The sequence below is a fragment of the Aphelocoma coerulescens genome, chromosome 6 (assembly GCF_041296385.1).
Source record: "Aphelocoma coerulescens isolate FSJ_1873_10779 chromosome 6, UR_Acoe_1.0, whole genome shotgun sequence".
In the NCBI taxonomy this organism is placed as follows: Eukaryota; Metazoa; Chordata; class Aves; order Passeriformes; family Corvidae; genus Aphelocoma; species Aphelocoma coerulescens.
In genome coordinates, this window is record NC_091020.1 from 22,426,097 (window position 1) to 22,451,448 (window position 25,352).

The 25,352-nt window shown below is 38.4% G+C and overlaps 1 protein-coding gene across 1 annotated transcript in view; it reads right to left on the bottom strand.

The window, feature by feature from the left end:
- LOC138112520 (gamma-aminobutyric acid receptor subunit pi-like) overlaps window positions 1–24,594 on the bottom strand; it is a 46,982-nt gene extending 22,388 nt beyond the window's left edge. Inside the window, exons 1-5 of the mRNA XM_069019780.1 lie at window positions 24,475–24,594; window positions 16,401–16,489; window positions 11,054–11,157; window positions 1,874–1,941; window positions 400–617 (exon numbers count right to left, since the gene is read on the bottom strand). Coding sequence (XP_068875881.1) covers window positions 400–617; window positions 1,874–1,941; window positions 11,054–11,157; window positions 16,401–16,456 — 446 coding nt within the window. The 5' untranslated portion in view covers window positions 16,457–16,489; window positions 24,475–24,594. The remainder of the gene's footprint in view (window positions 1–399; window positions 618–1,873; window positions 1,942–11,053; window positions 11,158–16,400; window positions 16,490–24,474) is intronic.
- Window positions 24,595–25,352: the final 758 nt, after the last annotated feature.

Below are 25,352 nucleotides of genomic sequence, written 5' to 3' on the forward strand. Positions count from 1 at the left end.
TGCTCCCTTCTCATTTACATTTTCCTTTGTTATTTGCAATATATTTTAAGATTTTGTTATATTTATCAAAATATTCTACAAAGGGTAATCCACAATAAATCATGCAAGTCAATCATCACAGCTTGCTTTCCCCTGTGATATCTTCATTGCAAACTGGAATGGCAACATGCAGTTCCTGTGTTTGGTCTACATGAAAGCAAAAGGGTCTATTTAGGGAAGAAGATCTATCATTAAATTTAAGAATTTATTCATATTGGTCAATAATATTACACATTCATAAAACTACGAGACCATGCATATTCTACTTTTACAAACAGCACCATTTTCTTAAGCAGAACCTGTAAAGTTTAAAATGTAACTAGATGCAATTATAAATGCTGATATGTGGTATTTACATACCTTATAGCATACAAAACTGTGCCATTGGGGTATATCCTTATAAGACGATTCTCGACAGTGACATCATGAAGAAAAGACCTTTTTGAATCAACTATGAAGGTATCTGGTACCCAAAGCATTTCCACCAGTCGACCATCTAAGCTCAAACTCTTATTACCATCGAAACAAAGTCTCTCATCAGTCCATCGCTGCCTTAGAAATATGGTAGCTGTATAGTCCTGAAAGGGAAAAAACCAACATTATCATGCAAAGAGAGGATGTGTTGTATTCTCTTTTACAGAAATATAAGGAAACAGCTGCTGGGCACAAACCGTGATTCTCCACGTCCCTGGCACTCCAGGAGCAGCTGTACTGAATCTTGTACTGCCAAATTTTCTAGCACTCAGTGTGAGGTTGGGAGATTTTGTTCGTATGGTCATTTACAGCAAAAGCTGATGGCCTAAGTCTGGGGCTATAAATCAGCTGAAGTCATCAGAGATTTGTAAGCAGATAATCTGGCTCTGTAAACCTTTAAGTTTTAGAATGATTTATGTAAGTGGTTCCAAACATCATTTTGTTCCCATAAGCTAATAAACAAAGAATTTTTTAAGAACACATTGGAAAAAGTTGAATAAATTCAGATAGACAATAGAAGTTAGGGAAACAGAGAAGGAATCTTTTAGCACAGTTTCTCCTTTTAGCATCACAAAGGAAACAGTGGTACCAAATTTATCGAGACCTTGAACATAGCACTCAGTCCAATTCCCCTTCAATTTAGATATGCCTTGCAGTCCTACATTAAGATGACACTATTTCTTAACACTTTCAAAACAACTTTTGATTATATGGTGTGTTTTTATCAGTATTATAAATTCATCTGAAGTTCTGACCTTATTTTCCCTTTCTAAATAGTAACCAATAATTACTAATTATTAATACACTCATATTGAGTATCTGATTTGTGATTTTTTATTTTTATTTCTATGTACCAATGGAGGGTCTTTAAGTAGAAGAGTACATTCCATTTCATAGTTAGTTCAAAAACAAATGATACAAATTAAATTAAAGACAGCTGGAATAAATCACTGCATGACAGCAACAATAGAAGAGAAAAACAGTCTGAGTTCAGCTGTGTCTAATCACAGGGAAAGAGAGTGGCTTCAAAGGCACATGAATATATCTTTATTTTTCTGAAATGCATAAAGATTTAGACATTTCAGCTGGAAAACAAATACTGATCCACATGCTTCTCATTAAGATTAATACTCAGTAGCAAATTTCATTTAGTATCTGTGAGAGGTGGGATTTGCAGCTGCATTTCTATGTTTATTACAGTGTTATAAACACTGTGTGTAGTGAAAAAGAAAATCCACCTCCTAACCCATATTGACTTCACAAGGAGACAAGCCCAAACTCATATTGCCAGCAGCTGTAAGCACAAGACATCAGCTTATCAACAAGCAGGATAAAAAAAAGACTGCAAAAACTACAATACCATATTTATTTCTGATATTGTATCAATGCTTGCAATATCCATACTCATTCCAACTGACACAGGACCATCTGCAAAAGAAAAGAGAAAGTCAGAACGTAGCTCATAATTCTTTAATACTCACTGTTTAGGAGAACTGCCTAAAAAATCTTTCAATTTTTTTTCTAAATGTTTAGAAGCTACCTTAAATATTCCTCAAACATAGATTATGCAAAAATTTTAACATTCCTAACCAAAATGTCATACTTCTCAGCTAAAACTTTTCTGGTTTTAAGAAACAGGCTTTATTTCTTAAACACTTCCTGGTTTATATGATTTCTTTTCTCCAGAAAAAAAGTGCGTTGGAAAATGTTACGCAATAAGGTGTGGAAGGCACAATCCCCATGGTACCTCACACTCTTCTGCTCTGAGGTGCAGAGCAGTGGAAAGAATTCTTCCAGCTGCAACATCTGGTCCATCAGATGTTGGTGAAGTAAGAAGTTTTACCTGGCAATGTCACATGGTTAATACCCAGGTGGCATAGCTGAGTGACTGTATTTACTGCCCATTTAAGAATTTATGGTAGATATTGTATCATTGCAATTTAATGTATTGCTTTTGACCTCTAGCAGGAAACTTGTGATTTAAATACTTGCATTTATAAAGGAAAACTTGTCATAAGCTGAAGGCTTATTCAGTTAAACACCTTACCTAAGTAGTTGTTATTGTAATGTCAGTATGCTCAGATTCCCAACTCCTTGTGAATGTGCATTTCACACTGTTGGAAGGAAAATCACCAGCTGTGCATTTTAAAATGCAGAATTTGTGCAGAGCTTTGATGGCAACATGACATTATTCCTGGTTGAATTTGTGCAGAATAATTAACAGAGTGCTGGTACAAGGTAATTAATATTAAATCAGTGCATCTTTCCAAGCAATTGAGAAGAAGATAACACAGTACTGAAAAACGCAGAAATACTTTAGGTACGATCTCTGTAGCTGGCAGTGCCCCTATCTCACAGGCACACAGCTGAAAGCCTCTCTTGGCTCCTTGCAATACATTTTGTACAAATCTCCTATATGGCCCCAAATGGCATCCAGAGGAACATGGAGACCAACTCTGCCTGCCTCGAGTAACACTAAAGAAAAAGTGTGTCATGCAAAGACATAAAGGTTTATTAATATTTTTATTTTTTCCAAAATATTTTCTATTTCTAGCGCATGTGTTAAAGTCATTAAACATCTGTCACCCCTGAAAATATCTCTAAGTCCTTTGTTCTGGACTTGGTTGAAAGTTTAAATATGAAGCTCCAACTTGAAGCAGGACTGCAGGTTTGCAGCATGCCCTGGTGGTAAAATGTGTGTTTATTATATACTATTAAATTATATGTTGGGTTTAAAAGCAAGTGTTCACATACTGAAAGAAGACTTTGGCAGTTAACTTTGGAACAAAATTGACTGAAACGCTCTCAGGTCATTGACAGTTTTTTCTTCTGCTTCTTTCCATTCTTTTCATGTTTTGATACTCCAAGAATAAATTTACTTTTTCTCCCTCCAGGAAAAGCTCAACCCTTTGGAAACTCATCCCAGCTACCTGGGGTACAACCATTAATACTTACACTTACCATTGTACTATTGCAGGTACAATATTGCCAGACTCAAAAGATATGTCATACCCTCAAAATCACTGAATTTTAAATAATGTGATTTATAATCCATTTTCTGATTTTTTTTTTTTTTTTTTACATCTTCCTAGAGATTCCCATGTCTGACTGTAACAGAGCATATTATTGCCAACTATCACATGATAATTTGGGGAGAACCTCATCCAGCAAGGAAAGTGTTTACTGATGGACCATCCTAAGGAGAGGACAATGCAGTGTTCAGATGATTAAGCAGGAATCATGGCTGGGAATAATCAGACTCTTCCTATTATATCAAGATTTATTAGTAGAAAAGACACCTGATCCTTGCCTAATAAGGTGATGCAGGTTGGGGAAAATGTTCATGAGCAGCAATTCATTATTATCAGTGCTAGGTTGTTACACATATGAGGGGAAAAGCTGACTTTCCAGAAAGATTACTGGAGGAGGAGTTAATTTCTCTGGCATCAGACAAACAGGACACTGTAGATACCTTTTTCTTTCTATTACTGAGTAACACAACAGCATTGTGGTGTTGGGTGACTCCCAAGCACCACAAGACACCTAGGTCAGGTTAAGATGTACTTCAAGCTCAAACTGATTGAACACAGACCTGCCTTGGGTTTCAAGTGCCAGGGACTGGCAGCATAGTCATGGCAAAGCCATCCTGCTCCACTCACCCCCGCCAACAGCTCTCACTGCCCAAGTGCACCCAGCCTGTCCAGCCCAGCAAAATGCAGTAGAAAATTACATCACTCCAGATACAGCAACGTGCTGTGTGGCAGGAGTTGTGCAGGAAAGCAACAGCTAGGGAAAGGATCTTTATTAACACAATACAAGATGCCGAGAACAGCTTTGCTCCAACAGTTAATTAAACCAGAACAAAATTAATGGTTAAATGCTGATTTATTTTTTGCGTGTGAGGATAAATGTTTGTTTAGTAAGGCACCATAAATTGTAAAGTATTAATAACAAAATGAGTCTGCTCATAATTATTCACCAGGGCTTCCTCTGAACTTCCTCTGAAAGGTCTCCTGTTGACAGTGTCAAAAACTGGGCAGCAAACCAGATGAAGCAGTCAGTTCCTACATTTCCATATGTTTGGCAGAAGTTGCACATATAATGACAACTTCAGAAGAAATTTACCGATCTTCAGAAGAAAACTGGAGTCAGTCTGTCCTGCATTAGTGAAGGGAATCTTCAAAGCATGGCAGAGCATCGCCAAAGGGAGTGCCTTGTTACAGAAGTGGCTGTGCAGCCTAAGCAGCACTCGTTCTAATTTTACTGAAATTTTTGTACAGAGACTGTTCCTCTATGCCCTTTTTAGATATTCATAGTGATCCCAAATGAGAAAGCAGCCAGAAGAGTGGCAGATAGCATACCTAAAAATTAAGTTTGGATCACTGCAATGATCCCAGTCTGTAGCAGCAGAATAAACCACCACAGTGTCATGTGTGTACCTACCACTGCAATGGATCAGCACTATCAATAACTTCCAGTGTTGAGCTGATAGCATGAGCCCTTTTCCATTCAGTTGAAGAAAACTCAGAATAACTCTGGCATTCAGAAAGGCCTGAAAAGGAATGGCTTTTTGGAAGAATGTCCCATCTTTTCAGCAATACTGGATAAAACATTGCAAGTAAACAGAGAATTAGAAGTGAAATTATCACTAGAATAGCTCATTATAGCTTCCTAAAAACCTCATTTTGTCTCCCTGATTTGCAGCTTTGCTTTGGAGTATTACAGAACTCTTACATAATGCTACATTATGCTTACATTTTTTCAGTGCATTTAACTTCCCTCCACAAGACATCTTTCTTGACAAATAGTTACATGAAGAAAGTGGACAGGTTAAGACAGGCCTTCTGACAGATCTCAACTGTAATTCTTGATTTGAAGGCATCAGAAGACAGACCCATTTCTAGCATGAATCAGTTTCAATCCTATTTGTCCACATCAATAATTTTTAGACAGTGATGTTGCTTTGCTGGTGCAGTTTGTGGACAAGACAAAAATTGGTGGGGACCATATTAATAACATCTTGTTAAATTATTTGTCAAAACCCCCATATTTCCATACAGCCAAATGCAAGCAATTAATGTGGGGACAAATAAGACAGGCAGCACATACAGGATAGGAAACGATCTTGGCAAGCAGTGCCTTTGAGAAGGATTTAGAGGCTGTCACAGATAATCATTTTAACATGCTCTCTCCATCTTATGCTTTGGCAGCAGCACTATTTCAATGGGGAGTAATGCACAGAATTAAGGTATCTTGCAATCTATTCTGTACTGGCAAGACTGTTATGAGATGACTGTGACAAGATTTTTTTTCCACATTTAAAAAAATGTGCAAACAGCAGACACAGTTTGGTTGGCAGAAAGAGAAATATTCCAAAAGACAACAAAATCTGGAATCTTAATATCAAATCTTGTAACATAAAAATCAAGCATTGTTTACTCAGCTCCTCAAAGAGAAGTCAGAGGGGTGACTTGTCCAATGTCAGAAAATGTGTGTAGTAGTTAGTTGTTCATGTGGTTTGGCAAAGCAAAGCATGGTCCCAGTTTATGGAAACTGGAGACAACAGGAAATTTCAAGTAAATTGATCTTTTTATTATCTGAGCATAATCACTGTTCATAATTTAGAGTCTCTAGAGATAAGCCTTTAGAGGGGTAGGAGAGGCAGGGGAGAACCCCAAACCAAAACCCAAATTCTCCTGCATGAAGGAAGCTGGGCTTCATGGCAGTCGGATTCTCATAGTGTCTCTTAGTTCCCTGGGAAAGGAAGGAAAATCTCCATTACCATGTGGATGCTGAAGTTTACATATTCTGGGCTTTTTGCTTTTCTGTAAAGGATTCGATGTTGGCTAGTTGGGACTTAAAATAGTCTTTAGATGATGGTTATTTGGCATTGCTTTTGCATGTACCCTGTGAGTTTGCCTCACTAAATCAAAGGGTGTTAGACACAGCTAACATTCTGATATCTCCTTGTATCTTTTGTACACTTCTGAAGACTAAAATGCCTTCTTCTAATTAAATTTATATAACTTAATATAAACAACGTTTGAGGAAAAAAACCATGGTGACTGGTCTTAGACAGAAGTTTGGACTCAAAAATTCAATTTGCTTTAATTTAAAATTTAAGACTATGAAATGTATTACTCATTACGAAGCTAAGGAAAATAATCTTTTAAATGTGATTTAGAATAACTGATTTAAACATGACACTTTCTGTACCACTTGAAAGCAGCTTCCATATTCAAATGTACTTAGCTGTGACCTTTTCCTAGTCTCTCTCTTTTTAATTAGAACACTTAAATTATCACATTCAATCACAGAACAAAATCTATTTGTATAAAATTATTTACAAGATTTTATGCATCCCTTAACAACTCTATGAACCTGGTCCAAGGCTCACTGAAGTCTGCAGGAACTGCTCATTAATTCAGAGAGTTTGGCACAGCACCTAAAGCTATAAAATTGATCTACATGGTTCCAGCAGAAAACCCAAGGTGGAGATCTACTTGTTTGGCTGAGATAGGGTAATGTAGCACATTTAAGGGAAATAAGTGTTGATTTTTAAATCCCTTATGCCAGCTTTTCTGTAGAAGTATTTCATATATATGAAAGGGTAAGGGTAGGATAGATACTATTGCATTGAGGACTAATATCTACTAACATTAGTATAGGAGTATTTCATATTCCAGTCCAAAGAATGGCTAAAATCATTCTAGATTAGGGGGCTTTTTTTATTGCAACTTTATTGCAACTATCTGTTCATTTTATGTAGACTTGCTTGATGAACCAGCTCAAAGAGGGACATTAAAGTGCTATAGACAAGGAAAGAGAACATTCTTAATAGCAGAAATCAGATGAGGTCGGAGCTAAATAACCAGTCCAGCTGAGACTCCTCTGTGCTAAACAGTGTGTAAAGTACCCTCACAACTTGGCAACTGGTATGTGCCACCCTCCACAGACAAACATGAAACACTCAGCCAGTTTTACTTGTGGGCAAGCCTCTGACATGCTAAGACTGGCTTCAACTAGTCTGACTTTGGGCTCCCGATTTAGGTGCTTGAAGATGGGAATGACAGTTTGTGTTATGCATGAGTGGCAGCATTTGCACAGCAAGGGTCTGGAGGGGTTACCTGTGTGGGAGGAGATGGCTAAAGTAAGGTGAGATAAATTCAGAATTAAAATCTAGAAAAGCAGTCGATTGAGTCCATGCAAGGAGAGGAGAAGACAGGTTTTATGTTGTTATGCAGCCATCGGACTCAAATGAAAAAGATCTTCACAGTCCCCTTGTTAATGACATTACCCAAGTTGGGACATTTCCAGTCATCTGCCAGTCCTACCACAAGGACCAAACACAAATTAATAAGCAAATGGAGTGCTTATTAAACTAAAAATTTATGACCTGCCATAAATTTTACTTGACTAGTAGATATTTCTGGTTTTTCTGGCTTTAGGAGAAAGGAACTGTCATTTTATGAATGTTTGTTTATACCTAATGCTTTTTTTTCAGGATAAAACCCCATTTTGCTAAATATTAAGGAGTTCATTGTCACTGATTTTGCAAGAGCATGATTGTATTTTGGGAGCAATCATCACTTCAAAAACCCCCATTTCCTGCCTGAAGAAAATTTTCAAGGACAAGTAACTTGGAAATTATTTTAAATGAGATTATTCTAAAATTTAAGCTCACCTCTGGCCCTCTCACACTTGATAAAAATCACATTTCAGAGTTCCATTATGACTCACTAACATTAAGCTTAAAGCACTGTAGATGCCAACAAATAATACCATCTAGTTTTATGACAAATTCCTTCATGCATATTTATGTGTGTATCTAACTGCACAATAAACAGAAATAGACATATTTTTGAAAGCAAAGGAATATTGGCCAAAACTAAAGAAAAGGAAGCCAAGTGCCTTGAAAAGGCTGGCTTTGGCACATTTTAGGAGGATATTTCTGGATATCAACATACACATACCAGGTTCCCATTTATGCAAATCCTTTCATTCAAGACAGCAAACATAGATCATCAGGTGCATATCCATCCTCTTCTGTTCATGTTTCTAGAAATACAAGTTTCCTTCTCAGAGTACATCAGCACTGATAGGTTGCACAATCAGGACTGTGCAGGCTTTTACAGTAGCTGATGATGTCTACCAGAATACTCAGTTTATGTTTCTAACATGCATTTGTTCATCAGCCTACTCGAGCCTAATCAGCTGTTTGACCTTAACTAAGCAGTCTGTCTCTCACTATTAACGTGCAAATATCATCCCAAAGAAACAGAATTTGGGGGGAACGGTGCAGGGGGAAGTCACAGAAGAGGTATTGATGACTAAATTGCTACTCTGGCTTCTTTAACAGCTGTGCTGCAGCCATTGATGTTCTTCTGAGTAAAGCCAGTTGTACCAAAATTTTTCAAACCAAGAACAGACACAAGGTACACCAGCTGCAGGCAAAAAAACACCATATAAAGCAGGAAAATATTACCGGGAATCAAGCTAGCATAGCCGTGGTCACACAGATAAATATATTCCACAGGTTTGTTAAGCTGAGGATTTAGATGCTTCTGAGAAGAGCAACAGCTTCTCTTGGGCCTGAATCTCATGCAAAGTGTAGCCCATCAGTAATGGAGACAGGTCAAGACTAGGCTGATACCATCCCCAGCCCAAGCACACATTCCTCTATAACAGGGAAAGTGATCCCAAATGATCTCACAAAAAGCTACAGGTTCAAAAATCAGGAGGAGCATTGCCTGAATTATCCTAACCTGAATTATTCCTACAAAGTAATTTCTCACAAAACTTCCAGCCCTGCATTTAGAAGTGGCATCAATAAAATGTACTTTTTTCAGAGTGCCATCTCATTGCTTCAGCACTAGGGCTAATAAAGATCCATCAAAGATTACTGAGGCAGTGTTTGCATGCCTGAGCTGTAGTGAGCGTATGCAGCAATGCTGGCACTGTCTGGAGGTGCGAGACTGGCTTTGTGTGTGACACAGACTTGATCTCTCTGGGACTCCTAGGCAAACACAGAAAGGCCTTAGCATCCCTCTGAAAAAAACATCCAGGCAAAAAAATACCTATAGCTGTGATACAGCTGGGGAAAAAAGATGGAGAAAAGAAAAGGGAGCTTTGTAAGTGAAATGTGCTTTACTCTTGGTCTTAATTGCTATCCTAGGATTTTGAAATGAGACTCTGTTGTCTACCAAAGCACATTCACCATGGCAGTGCCAACATATCTCTAGTACTAACATGACGTAATGAATAAAATATATTAATGGCCACTGAACACATAGTTATTTTACATAATGCATCATCTCCAATGAGAAAGGACTAGTTTATTTATTAAAGTTACTTTTATTTTGCTGAAAATCTCCTTAGAGCATTAAATATTTTATAGCAGTTGTATCATCAGCTAAGATAACTACAATAAAAAATAACAGATGAAATAGTTTTCCCCTTTTTTTCACCCTAAAATACAGGTATATTTTAAAATTGTTATAAATGGATTCGGAAATGGCACATGATGTGGAGCATCCATATTGAACCAGGTATTTGAATGGCAAGAGGTAACAGTATGGTCTTAGAAACTCATTAGTCAATCATTTTTTAAGCAGGATATAAAGAGATGTAAAATATTTCATTTGACATTCATACCTCTAACATTTCTGAACATCTAGCTTAAGAACTATTGCCTAGCATTCATTCCTCAAGTTTATTTTCTGGCAGACACATGGTGCTGAGCTTCTTTTCAACATTCAGAATATTTTCTTCTTCAGTGTTCTGCAGTTTCTCCAGGAAGAGATCTTCATTTGTATCTCCTCAGTATTTCTGATACATGCACTAGCCTGACTCAAACAAGGGAGATGTTTTTCACTGAGATTTCAGGTGCCTGACTGCACTGCAGGGCAGTAAAATCAGCCTTGATGCAGTAGACTATGTGGGCCTTCCATTCTGGTGACCATTGCCTTCTGATGCAGGGAACTGACATTTTCGATTTGTTTTCCCTTTTCAATTCATTTTCCCCCCATAATTTTTCAGAAAATCTGTTCAGTGACCTTTAAGACCTGAGGCAAGAATCATTTATTAAATAATTCTTTTGCAATCTTACATGCTGATGCACATAAGACTTTGCATAGTAACATGATTTGCCTGTGCTGCTATGAACAGCTCAATATATAAAGCTTTCAAATCTTTAATCAAAGCTTTTTATAGTTATTACTTAGGAAATTAGAGGAAATTATGCTTTTAAATAGGCAAGATGTTACAGCTTATTTCATGAGGGCACACGTACAATGGCAGTCAAGTTTTCTACCGGAATCCGGAAGTTTAGCTTGAGAATACCTGGAATATACAAGTTTCACCTTAGGGCACAAAAGCTATAAAACTCTTACTGTATTGCAGAACATGTATAAAATGAGATTGGTGGCTGTCAGAAATCAGAGGAAAAAAGTACAGAAAAAGAACTTTTGCTCTCACTACTGAATTTTAGACACCACATTTTGTTATGACTCAGTCTTATTGAAAGAGCTTTTCTACTTACTATCAAAAAATGGACGTAGATACTTGTTGTAGCCTTTGATTATTTTTTGTATTGTTGGAGGTAGAATTTCACTTTTTCCTTCAGTTTCAGGAATTTGCATTGACCTAGAAAGAATTGAAATGTTTTCAAAGGACATAATCAAAAGAACAATATTCCATAAAATATCAGATTTCATAATCTGTGTTAGCCTCTTATTGGAAAAAAAATCACTTTTATACCTCAAAGTCTATTATTTCTTAACACTCCATCTGACAAATAATCTTCTTTAATACTTTATCTGTAAACTGGGCATTATGGTTATAATCTAGGAATGTGGAAGGGATGCTTATTGTTTCTTTCAGCATTTAAAATTAAGCTTCCCTTCACATATGAAATACATTATATTTAGGTCTCAGAAACAGAAACCAACCTCAGAGACTAGTGCATAAAAACACTCTTAAAATCCTGTTTTCACAACACAATTTTTAAACAGGTTACAGAAATAATCCAATTGGGCAAAATCAGTGAAGCATAATGAGAATTCGAGTAGTTCCTTTGTTCAGAAACAGCTACAAATTCAATCCATAGAAGTCAGATATAAATAATTACAGCCCATCTCTGCCTAACCTCGAAGGTGAGCACCCCAAGAAGGTGAGCAGGTTGTGCTCTTCGGAAATTAAAGCACAGATGATACCAACCACTTGTTCCCAATGATTTGAGAAAGGTGGGGTATGAATTATGAAGGTGAGAAGCACATAACTGATTGACTCAGTGAAGCCCAGCTGGCTGCAGGCAGAGGCACTGTCTCTGCTGATGGAGAGCAGGCACCTATATAATCCCCAGAAGGGTCTGTGGCTTTTGCCCCTTGCTCTGGGCATGACTGGTCCCTAAGAGTGACTAGCTCTCCTACAGTAGGTGCAAGAGATGTAGCTGAGGTGATTTGCTTCTAGCAGAAGGCTCTAAGAATAAACCATTAGGTAAAGGGTTACCAGTGTTTTGTGGTCTTTCCTTATAGTGCTAAATCCTCACCAAATTTCTTAGACTCAGTTTTTTCTAGAGCTGGTCCTGAAAACTCTGCTTGCTCTTCTGCATTATATTTCTGGGTCTCTTGTAGCTTTCCAAAGCTTGATATTTTGATTTTAATTTTGCTGTTTCTGAGAAAGCTTGAGTCATTTTGTCAGGACACTGACACTTTCATCCACTTGGAATAATCCAGTATCTTAAACTGGCAAAGCTCAAATGCTAACATGATCTCACTGAATACACGTGGCCAAATCACACTGTGGTTTTAGATGTGGTGTCCACTGGCTTCAAAAGCTGCTATTGCTGTTAAATTTTTTTATTCACCAGACCCTATTGCCACAGAAGTAGCTGTTTTTCATTAGCTGCCTTGTAGCACAAATATCTCAGCTATTTGAATAACCATTTTTTTCCTTTATTTTTTCCCATTTTTTATTTCTAGATTGCCAGAGAATGATGTTGTTACTTAAGTATACCCTTGAGTAATGCCAGCATTGAAATAAAGACAGTTTCTCCTGTAAGTTTTTTCCTAAAGAAACAAACACAGTCGAGTTGAGATGTGAATATAAATAAGAAGGCCGGTTTTATGTTGCATTAAAGTATTAAAATTGGAAATGCATTTGAATGTAATTAATTTCTTAAATACTGGACTTGGAATAGATATCTCTCCTTTTGTTAATTACATATAAATTTTAGCTAAGTGTTCAGTGAGCTGCATGAGTTTAATTTCACAGCTTTACTGGATTGTTCTTGAATAAGTTTTACATGTGAAATGTTAAAGGAAAACTTGTTTCTTTTCTACTGCAAGGGTATAACATTGTTCTGCTGATCAGTATGCAATTGCAGAGTGGTCTGGCTCATTATCATTAACTCCTATTTTCTAAAATGTATCTTTAAAAGTTTTATGGAAGTCCTTCCCTTAAATGACCTGTGGTAATTCATAACTTTCCTTATTAACACATGATGTGTAGCCTCTTATCACCGGTCTTTTGAGTTTTATGGTTAAGTAAGCCTGGGAAAGCTGTTGTGCTGTAATTGAGACTGTGAATTAATGAGGCATGGTCCCCTGTGTGCTGTTTGGCCACAAAACCTCGGAGAAGTCTTATCATTGCAAGGCAATAAGTGAGAGGAACCTGAGGCCTCCTAAACATGAGTGAATGGTGTTACCACCCTGCTAACTTTGGGGGATCCTCAGAGGCAGCTTGTCAATGTTGAAAGGTAAGGAACCTACAGAGCTTCTGTGCTTTGAGTGGTTTGGGGTTTCTGTGTTTTAAGGGATGATGCCCTGTTTCCTTTAAAGTGCTCTTTGATTCACGTGCTCCACTCACAGCTCAGCCACCGTGAGCTCACAGCTGCACACACGTGCAAAGGATAAAGTAAAAGCTGAGACTCGTTCCACTTATGCATCTGCATCTTCTCATCAATGCATCAAAACATCTCTTTTAACTTATATTTGTGTTAAGTATATGTTTTACAGTTAAAGGAAGCCGTATGTTAACACACATTTCCTGATGTGTGCAAAATACCTTGGCATGCATCTAAGCATGGAATTGCCTTGCAACAGGTGTTCCAACTGAGGAGTGAATTGGCTTTTACAGAACAAAACTGAGTATATAATTATTTTTTAGCTGAGAATATCTATCTGTTCTGGGCTGTCAATGTATAATAAATGCTTTAACTCATCAGGTTCAATGCCCTCTGCTTGCTTTTATAAAAGCTGAATGATAATTATTTCTTTTCCTAAGTCATTCTTGTGGCTCAAAAATGGAGAACTTCTGTGGGCTTGGCTAAACTTGAAAGGTACAACAGCTGCTTGTTATTTAAGGTTCTTTCAAGTTATTGTCTAAACAGAATGGGGTAACTGGAGGGGAAAAAAGGAACATTTGCCCTAAACAGTAGCATATATCACTGATCTAAGCAATAGTACAGTCTAGACACATATAGGAGAATATTTTTTCTGGCTATTTTTTGTCGGAAGTTATGTATCATGAAAGAGACAGAAACACCTTAGAACTGCAAGAAGATAAACAAAATGCCAGATGCAGTCTGAACAAGCTTTTGAAACACTCCCCTCAGGAAAACAAGAATAAAAAAAGGTTTTTTCAGGCAATTCACTGGCGGGCAACAGGCTCACAGATGCAAATAAAGGTGTTATTTCTGGTTTCATACTTGTGCTCAATGATACAGGGTTTTATATGGTCTTTGCAGATAAACTGTAGCAAAACCTACTACATCACTGATTAATTCCCTGCTTTGAAACAGACAGTACTGTCCCCGTTTTTTTGTTAAATGGCGAGGTTGAAACTGTAGCATTATGTTACCAGATACAAGAACAAACAGTGAAGAGCTCTAAGTGCTGTTAAGCTCCGCAAAAAAACCAAAACAAACACATTCCTCAGAATTTTCTGTCTCTGATGCCTTAAACCCAGGCTAGCATTCTTTATGTTAAAAACACCCTATCTGAAAAAAAGTGGGAACCTTTCTGTAGACCAAATAGCACACATTTACTTAAGCTGATTCCTGGTAATGATAAATTTGCCTCAATTTTGTCACTATTATTTAAAAAAATAAAAACAACAAACTTCTGGGAAGGCAATCATCCAGGCAACTCCCCAGATATGTGATTGTAATGAAATTTAGTGTTAAGTAAAGTGAAGAAGTGTCATCAGGCAGGGAGAGATAGAAAGGATAAAAAACAACCCCACACCATTATTGATTGTAAATTACTCAGTAAAAGAAACTCTCTTCACATGTTGGGCAGGGCTTTTCAAAGTGAATGTCTAAGGGACCACTTGGCAAGAAATCATGGCCCTTGCTTTGGGTGCACCTCAGCCCTTGGGTTTTGCTTAGAAATATTTCCCTGTTTCAGTGCCAAGCAGGATAGTTGTTGTTTTAAACAGTGCTTTCACAAACCCCTCCTGATTTGTGCACTGGAAAAATGAATTTTTGTACCCAAGCATCCTCTCATCTGTGAGAACCAAGGGCCAGAGCTGCTTCTCAGCCTGTCTCTGGATTTTGGTAAAACAGGACCACATCAGCTCAATGCTGTGTACTTGTATCCAAGCACTTGTACAGGAGCTCTATGTGCACATAACCTCCATGGATGCTACTCAGGAATGAACTGCCTGTGCTTCTGGACACTCGCAGCCAGATGAAGCTCTAAGAGGAGTCACAAAGTCTGCCTGATAATAATGAACTGAGCTGAGCTCCTGGGGGAATTTTGCCTCCTTATTGCTTAAGTGCTTCTGAAATTGTTGGTCTCTTAGCAGTGTTTCATTATTGCTAAGCCATGAGTCATCCACTTATTATAGTGTGGCAAGTCACAGCTGATGAGGAAGGAAGGTGGAATTAGAACAAGTGTGTATTTTGGACAAAGATCTCTTTATAGGACTGGAGAAGGTGGGGGAGGTGGAAGCTTTAAACTCACTTTCAGGAGACTCTTCCACCTGTCCCCACTACTAAGAGAAGGCTTTATCTAAATGTGTGTTTGCACACCCACTTGAATTAAAGCTCAGACAAAATCTTATTGTGAGGAATTTACTGCGAGATGAAGTAGGTTAAGCAATGCTAGATAGAGAATTTGCTCACAGATTTTAAGTACTTCAGTTGAAGGAAGTGGTGACGATGTTTAACCTGTCCATGCTTACATTTTCTTATTAGAATTACTTAAAGAATATTTTTCCCTATTTTTATAGAAAGAATATATTTTAAGTACTCCATTTCTATATTTTTTGTCATGGCAGCTGCACTGTTAGAAGGGTTACTTGTAGCCAGAGGGGATAATTTTCACTTTCCAGCTTAACGCAACTCAGATTTCCTAAAGACTTCATGATTTCATAACGGAGAATAAGAAAACAGTGTTTCAAATAGGTAATTCTTTTTAAGGTACTCTCCTTTCAGTGTACAACAATGATTTTACTATCTAAAGCTTGTAGTAAATCTACGTGGACTGTGTGCTTCTGTCCTTGGGCGAGGCACTGTGCTCCAGGCAAGGACTGCGTGCCTGCCTGAATTTTTTAAGCATCTGATACAATACTCACTCTGTACCCAGTAAACCTTCATTTGAGGGTTCACATGTTTCATAAATTCCATTCTTTTTCTTCCTTATCAATCTTTCCAACTAAAAGAATCTGTTAATCAAGGCAGCTGAGATTCACGAAGCTCAGTCTTCCATTTCTGTTATTAATACCCAGGTTCTTTCATTTTTGTAAGAGGCAAGATTCAAATGTCAAGAATATTTTACTTTGTTACCAGGTCAGATAAGTTTCTAAGTATAAGTAAGTCTATTATAAACCAACTGATATAATAATATATTGAAGAAATAATATTTTTAGCAAATACTTCTTACCTATAGAGCAGCAATAGGAAAAGGGCTCTGAGACCGCAGCACTTAAGACTGCACATTGTCACAAGTACTTTCAGAAGTTCTTGTAGCTCCTAAAAAACAAAAAGTGCAGAGGTAATGTTTTACAGCACATATGCATTTTAAACACATGAATTTCCAACACTAAAGATATTGTGTCTTGAATAGCTTCTACTATAAATGTATTAGGAAATATCTACATTGATTAAAAAATCTCAAAACTTGAAAAAAGAGATGGCACCAGGATTAATTTTACTTACCAGCAGAAGCTGCATTCCAATATACTACAGCTCTTTCATTTTTACCTCTGTCCTTTAAATACTAGGAAAAGTAATTGCTGTGAAAAAATAATGTATTCATGTGCAGGAGAATTGCAAACACTGAGTTTTGTCTTTGCTATTCATGTTTGTGAGTAAGTGCATCTCTGGCATATCAGCGTCTCTTCTTAAGGGACAACACATGACCCCATCTCAGAACATGGAGCTATTTAAACACAACCTCTCTGGTACATGAGTAGATCAACACCTCTGATATGTAACTCTGGTAATCTTTTTGGTAATGAGAAAAAATGAAATTATAGGCTTCTATCTATAGCTATTGAAAAAAAAATCCTTTGTATATAAATCATATATAACCATCCACATTCATGAAAATGTTTGGCTGAGGCAAGATGTCTTTTCTGAATGGGACTTTGCTTTTGTCAGTATGATTCACATCCATCATGGTTATTTTAAGGAATCTGTCAGCTCTGTAATCCATTTCTGGATGAGAAGAGTATCAATCTGTAGTGTAATGCAGCCATGCAACAGATCTGAAATGCACAGGCTGTGCACACTTTTGCTGTACTTCATCAGAGAACAGAAACCTTATTTGTAAGACTTGCTTCAAAACTAAAAAACCCTACATGTCAGGAATGCTACCTACCCAGGATCTGCAAGACAGCTGTTAAATGTTAATAAAGGCAAATGAAATACATGTTTTAGGTTTCAGGAAGGGGCAATCAAACATAATATTTTCAGTGTCCAGAATGAGTTTTGCAGGAGTATTTTGCATTTTAATTTCCCACTAAATTGCTTATAGTAAAGAATTTGAAGTTTCACAACCTGAAACTTTTTTCACTGTTCTTTAGTGACCAATGTAAAATGCCAGCAAGCTTTTTAAAAACCAAAGTAATTTTTCTTTCAGTCTGTAGTTCTAGTAAGAGCAGAACTAGTGGTATTTACCTAAATTAATGCCATGTGAGTGGGGTATGACTTTTATGTAACAGTGAAGTGACAAAATAAGTTGTTAATGTCTCCAAAGAAAAAGGAAAGCCATTTTAATGGCTTTTTAAACAAGCAAACATTCTCAACATCCTCGCTACTTTAAGCATACACCAGCCTGGTAAATATTAATGTCAAAATAAATCATACACTTCTCCCGACTTCCACAGAAAATCATGCATGAGACATTAAGAGAGCTGGTAACAGGGCAAAACAGCACAAAGGAGCAGATGGTGTTGTCAGAACATTGCTCTCTACACGCTGATTCTGTAACACCACTGGTGCAGATCGTGGGATCTCTTTTGCGTATCTCATTTTGGGTTTGGATGCTTTCTACATTCATTATCTTTATCTCACAGGAAAATATGTTAAAAATAAAAAGCCTCTTACTGACTTTAAAAGTACTTCACAAAGCTGCTTTTATATTTAGCTTTTGAATTGCTACTATGAGCTCTTAATATGACTGAAGATCCTTTATAAACAGATCAAGGAAACCTATGGATATTTCTGTACTTGTTTGGGTTCAGTTTTTACTGGAGTGGGCTTATTACTGATTTCTTTCTAAGGCAACTGGTTTACCTTCAGTTCTTCACAAATATCCAAGGTAGCAATTTTATGGGAGGCTGGGGTGGAGAATTTTGGTCTTTAACACATGAAAGACCAAATCCAATTTATGGTACATATACTTTCATAAGGGAGAGGATCTTTTACTTCTGTATAAGAAATACTAATCAAGAGATGTAATTGCCATGTCAGCTGGCTTGCCATCACTGCAAAGGGACGCTGCATGCCAGCCAAGGAACAGAACTGGGTAACTACTGGAGTCTTAAGTGGTTTCACAGATAATATTTAAGCTGGATATATAAATCTCTGCTGCATATGCACATGCTTGCATGCACACACACATTTTCTCTGCTGCCCCTTTTTTATGGGGCTTACTGAGCTGGTTTGTTCTGCTGAAAAGCCTGCCTCTTGGCATGTTTGCACATCTGGACCTTTCCTGTCACACATTTCTTTATCAAATACTACACATTCACAGCAGGATTCCTTCCTGCATGCATGTACCTATGGAACTACTGCTTCTTAAAACTAGTTCAGCCAAACTCATAATATTTTCCTCTCACCCTAGAAAAGTAAACATAACTGTTTTCTGCATAGAATATTGAGCCATTTGGTTTAACTAGACAGGCTACATGCTGTCAAAATTATTGTGTGTATATTGATACATCTTGTTCTAAACATTTAATTGAAATGAAGGTAACAAATCTGCCCCAGTTTCTCATATGATGAGACAACATTTTCCTACTTTTATTCAGATCAGATTAGGACTGTAAAGTGCCATCCAATGTTTTGACATTTCTCATGGGAATTCGGTTATTTATTATCTTCAGCATGACAGGAAAAGTGAATTATGCAAGTTTCACAAACGTTTGAGGCTGAAATGGGGTGAGGCAGACAGCTGGCAGAGGTAGTAGCAATATCTGAAGATTTCACTGGAAGTGAATTTTGTGTGAATGAATTAAAGGATGAGATGCCTATTATGTTGAAGTACCTTATGCACAAGTGGATGCATGGGGAAGACTAGAAATTATTAGATAATACACTTTGTCATATGGCAGTGGCCATATGCCTGAATTCCCATGGCTACTACTGCAGGCATCTAAAACTGTGTGTAGAATTATCTTAAAATAAAAAGCAGATGGTGAGTTTTAAAATATAAACTGAATTAGCATCGCAGTTGCATTTTAATTCCACGTCCAAACTGTTGAATGACAGTGCCTTTAAGTGCTTGACTGAAAAGCAATGGAAACTCAGGAGGGATTCACCCAGAGTGCCAGAGACACACAGCTGCCTCCCCTGCTCTGGATTCTCTGCTGGCATTGTCCACTAGAATTGCAAAGTAACCAGTGAGCTCATCTGTTCTTGACTTAATCCTCTGTTTGTTAGATTGAAATGAACCAACTGGAGGAGAAACGATGGAAAGCTGGAAACACTAAGGACTTGGTGGGAGAAAGGGAGTGTGTAGATGGAAGGCAGTCACAAGATAAGTTTGGGAAGTGGAGGGGATAAACCCCTTGGATCAGTTGTCCCAGCTGTGTCCCCTCCCAGATTCTTTTGCAACCCCAGCCTCCTCACTGGTGGGGTAGTACAAAAAGCACAAAAGGCCTTGACTCTGTTCAAGCTCTGCTCAACAGTAACTAAAACATCCCTGAAATATCAACACTTGTGTTCACAGCACAAATCCAAAACACAGCCCCATTCTAGCCACTGTGAAGAAAATTTACTCTACTTCAGCCAAAACCACCACAGCTGGAAAAAGTCAAATGCATACAATAGATTGACAAAGCACTTTGTGGGATAAAGTGCCAAGATATCTGTATTTGAGTTAATCTGGATGCCTGTCTGTAATAACTGTACTTTCATGATACTTTGTAACACTTCCTGAAAGAGAAAGAAATGCAAAATTTTCACACATTCAAATATTTTTTCATGTTAGGATTAATACTGCAAAGAGTGCTGCTCGAGTGAAAAGTATTGAGGGGTTTTTTTAATGGGGCAAACTAGAAAGAAGGAATAAAACCCAGTGGCAGCAAAAATTCAGGTTTAACTGGGGAATTGATGGATGAAAGTGGACAAATACATGTGTCTGCATCCTGTTATAAGGGGCACCCTCTTACTTGGCTGGCAAAGTGGCTTTTGGCATACCAGCTAGCTTGTTTCTAAACCCTAGGCACATCTGATCTGCCTAGCATGGGCATAAACCATGCAAGTCTCCTTGGGCAAATAATCAAAGTTAGATTTACTTGGTCCATAGAGAGTAGCTGTCTTGTCATGTTTTCTCTGCAGACAGGCAGTACAGGGGCCATCTGTTATGACAGTATTATGTCAGCAATTGAATGGCTGTTAGGTCTCCACTGCTGCTATATCTGTCAACAGTTCAAAGTGAAACACTGGATTCCAGTTATGCAATGATCTTCTGATCAATACAGCTGTCACGTGTGCCAGGTAAGAGAAGTGTCATTTTTCTCAGTGAAAAGCTAGGGAAGTTGCTCCAGTCTGAGAGCATCTTCTCAAGTTCTGTACTCTGAATTGTTTTTTGTCAAAAATATCTTTCAACAACATAAGGTCATACTCTTAAAAAAAGTAGAATGAATTTAAGATTCACCAAAAATGAAAATTGCTTCTCTGAAAAATGAGCTGTAATTGAAACTTCATAATTGGAAATTGTTCATATAGGCATAGGCATTACACGGGAGTCTTTAAAGTTTTCCCAAATAAATCTGTATGACAAATGCATTTATTTTTAAAAAAATGAGCATAGCATGCATAATTTCAGACTGCATTAGCAAAAACTCAGTGATTTACTTCAATGTCCCAAATAATGGACAAGTTAAGATGTAAAATCACCGTCCTCAAAATACACGGAAGGTCGGAATTGAAGTCAAACAAATCTGTTGTTGCAGCCTTTAAAATTTTTCTCAGTATCAGCACTTCTAGCCACCAAAGGAGTAGGGACTAGCAGTATGCTGCTAATACTTACATAATTAAGTACATGAGAGACATTTGGTGCCCTGGATTGAGGGCACCAAATTATTTCTCACCAAGTTCCCTGTATTATCAATTTTATGAACCTCAAAGCCTTAGAGTAAGTTACATAACCTATGATAGGATTATTTTATACATTTATCTGTTGTTTTCACTCTGTGCACTTTAAATACAGTACATATTGTGGATTAACTGGGAAATAACTGGCAGAGATGCTGTTAGCATTATACAGTTTTCCTGGAAAATTAATTTCAGTTTTCTAACAAATGGGTGCTTAGGATGACAATACAATTCTAGGAGTTAGCTTCATGGAGCAAGTGCCAGATGTCCTGCTTCCAACCAGCATAACACTGAACTGAAAGGTTTCAACAATGCACAGAAATCGTTGCAGTAATAAACATTCAGAGAACAGGTTTTAAGAAATTAGTGTGTTCATGTGACTGCTTAAATGTAGTGCCCATTCCAAGCTCTGCTTATATCTACTGGGAAACCCACAGAAAATATGCCCCATAGGCTATTTCCTAGTTTTAAAAGGTAGACAATTAAGTAACTTATCTTCCCCTTGCTCCTAAATATTATTTTAGATAGCTGACACTCAAGAGTCTGGCACATTAGTGGTGTTTTAGTCATGGCTGATGATTACTGCCACTTGTAATTACCCAAACAAATCAGAGGTTTATGGGGTTATTAATGGTTGGGTTTATGTGCATACAGACTCTTTTTAAATTTTTTGCTCTGTACACCACAGTTCTGTTATCTGGGCAGCTGGACCTCTACATAAATCTGCAAATGTTTGGGTCCTCTTGTACCAAAATACAGGTCTCTCAAATCTGAGACCTCTACTGGCTTCTTAAGGTGTTTGTCAACACTCCAAGGTCCTCCCACACCCACTCCCACAGACAAGTGTGGATTACCTTCTGCCACACCAGTTTTACAGTCACTATTCACAGCCCACCCACCTGGCTTCAAGAGGGCGTGAGGCTCAGGTTTTGTGCAATTTAAAGAATGAATGTGCTTGAGTTGGGTCAGAGGGGCAGGGAACTTTCAGAGGCTGCAGATGATGAATGAACCCCCAAAGGTGCCTTTGCAAAGGTTTTGACTGTGCAGGAAGGTGCACACAGCCATGGTGTAGCAAACACTGATGGCTTGGGTGGTCTCCCATCCACCATGTGAGACCTGACAGATGCCTGGGGGAGCACTTCAGGTCACCAGGTTTCCAAAGGGCACCCACAAATGTAGGCTGAAGGAAGACAGAGTGCTCCTGCAGCACTGATACATCCACTACTCACACAGACCAGGATAATGTGGTTTTATCACCTACAGCAAGATGGAGACAGTTTTGTTTGGGCACTATCAGACTAGATATGATTAAGCTAAATAGTTGAAAATCCAGAAAGTTGGACAGGATATGCTGGTTCAGATTAAGAAAATAACAACTTGATTTGGAAAGACAAATGAAATCCTGCCTTTGTTATGCCAGTTTAAACTCCTGTTCCTTATCAAAGTTAGCAGATCTAGAATCTTCTAGCCCTTAACCTGGGGAGAATCTCCCCACATAGACCCTGGTGACTGTGAGGTTTGCTCAGCATTCTCACGTTGTAGAGCCTATCCAGGACCCAGCTAATGTTCCTGCAGCTTCCCTCATGCAGCCTCCGGCCTGGGAGAATGAGGGTCATCTCACTCTGTCACTGAACAGACCTTTGAGGCTATGAAGGAAAAATAAGAGCCCTGCAGTAGCAGATTAGGGTCAGTCGTATCCATCTTCTCCCCCCACTGAATTTTGTGCAATGTGCCTTTGAGATTTATGACAGAGAACAGCCCCTTGGTGTGCAATTAATTTTGTTTCCAGCTGCAAATTCTTGTTAGTTTGGGGGCAAAGGTGAAGAAGGAAGGGAATATACCCCAGAGATGCACCTTTTTTTCAGTTCAAGTTATGAATTTGAATCATAGACTTTTCTGGGTTTGATTATTGTTATGCATATCTGAAACCTTCCAGAGAAGACTTTATTCATCTTAGTCACCAAATATCTACTTCTCAGTTTGGGTCCAAGGTCTTAGACTCAAATTCCTCAGTGAATTGCTAAGTGTCCCATAACTAGGAGATTTACAAACTAACCATTCTGAGCAGTGCAACAAGATGAAGACTGGGAGAAAATCGGTTTTCAAAGCACTTTAGGGTTTTTTTAAATCTACAAAGCTTTTGTATTTGAAATTAACTGTGCAAATCAATAGACTTAAAATTATTCAGTAGAATTACATATTTTAGCAAATAATAATCACAGTATAAAATGCATTTAATTGTACAACCATACAAAAGTGTGAATGTTGTCCAAGTTGAGTGTCCTGGGCTCAGCTGCAAGCTTTTGTACCTGCTAAGGTTGAAGTCAGAGGAGCTGTTCCAACTGAGATGTGGAGCTCAGCTCAAAGTCATCAGGAATTTGGTCTGAGGGAAATCACATGAGGGGCTTTGAAAGCAAGAGGCATTTTTCCAATAAAATATGTGTTTCCAATTTTTTCCACAGTTACTGCCTGGGAAGATTAGTTAAATCTGTAAGTGTGTGCCTGCTACAGGATCTTCCTTTTCCTTCAGCACAAACTGCTTTAGCTTTATTCTATTATTAGAATTACCTGGAGTGTTCATGATGGTGAGCAACCTTTAAGAATCCTGTTTATGAAGTTTGAATAGACATTGAAAGTGAATATATAGGAATTTGGTTTTGTTTTAAGAATTAGGAAAAAAGAGCTTCCTAGAGAAATAAAATGCTTTCATTAAATTCAAATATTCCCTTTCTTCATTACTCAGTGCTCAACAACAGGTTTAATCAATGTGATTTACTTTAAATTTTGTACACTGTTTTAAGTACTAGTACATTGTTCATCTATGTATTCATTTGAGGTGAGATGCAGGTTTGATGGGGAATTGGAGGGAAAAATGGGAGCTGGCTCTTACATTATCTTTCTTTGAGAAGTTTCTCCATCTGCCACTCACTGCTTTTAAAAGCAAGGTTTTGCAGCCTTTGAGGGGAGGCACTCACCTCTTCGCTTTGATTTATTAATTGAAATTTGAGTTATTATGGGTTATTTTAATCCAGCAGAATAATGATACCTCAGAGAGGAAATACTAATGGTTTTTTTTTTTAAATTACGAAGACAGCAGAGCGGAGGGGGAGGGATTAGAAGGGAGGGAGGGAGCGGTGCAGGGCCAGTCCCGGCGGGAGGGTGCCGCGATCCCCGAGGCCGGCGCGCCTTACCTGGAGCCGCGGCCCCGCGGCGGAGGCAGCTCCGAGCAGCCTGGCAGCCGGCCGAGCTCTGCGCCCGCCGCGCCGCGGGTTCGAGCCCGCCCACGGCCGGGCGTGGGCGGCACAGGGAGAGAGATGGCCCCCTGTTATTGCTCGCTTAAGCCCCCGTAGGAGCCTTTCAGCGTTGCCCCTTCCTTGCCACTCCTCCTTTGCTTAATCTCACTTACACCCCTTTTCAGTTTCAAGCGTGGTCGGGGGAAAGGATGCTAGACAGAGAAGTGGCGAGGGATCCCTGACAGACAAAAGTCGGGGCAACACTTCCTATGGCTTCTTTTTTTGCCATGCCCCTGTAACAGAGCTTGCATGAAACTTTCTGCTGATTGCCTCTATTTTTTCCTTCTTGCAATTGTCACATCCCAGCTACCCCGGGTAGAAGCTTCCACCCTTGTTCTCTACTTGATGTGGCAATGTTCTGGGTGCCTGTAGGTAACATTGTTCAAGCCTTTCCAGAAATGAAAAGTGCTAGTCTTGCAGACGTTGCTTTCCTGTCTGACCTCTCACTTCAGGAGCTGTTGGCAGTTTTCAGAGAGAAGAAAGTACCACTTTCTATGGGAAAGCACCATTCCACAAAAGATAAAGGAAACCACTTAGGCAATGGGATTACCAACAAAGGTCGTGTTAGGAAAAACAGCTTCAGACAAAATTTAAGATCTGCTGTCAGAAATTATTTCCTGTGGCTAGAATATTGTGGATGGGGGGATACACAGGAACACACCTGTGATGCTGCCACCAGTAATTAAATATGGTGGTACTGGTCCAAGCTGTGAAGGAGGGGAAAGAAGATGATTTTGACTATTTCAGTTTCAACTCCTGGTGTTGTTTTTTGGGAT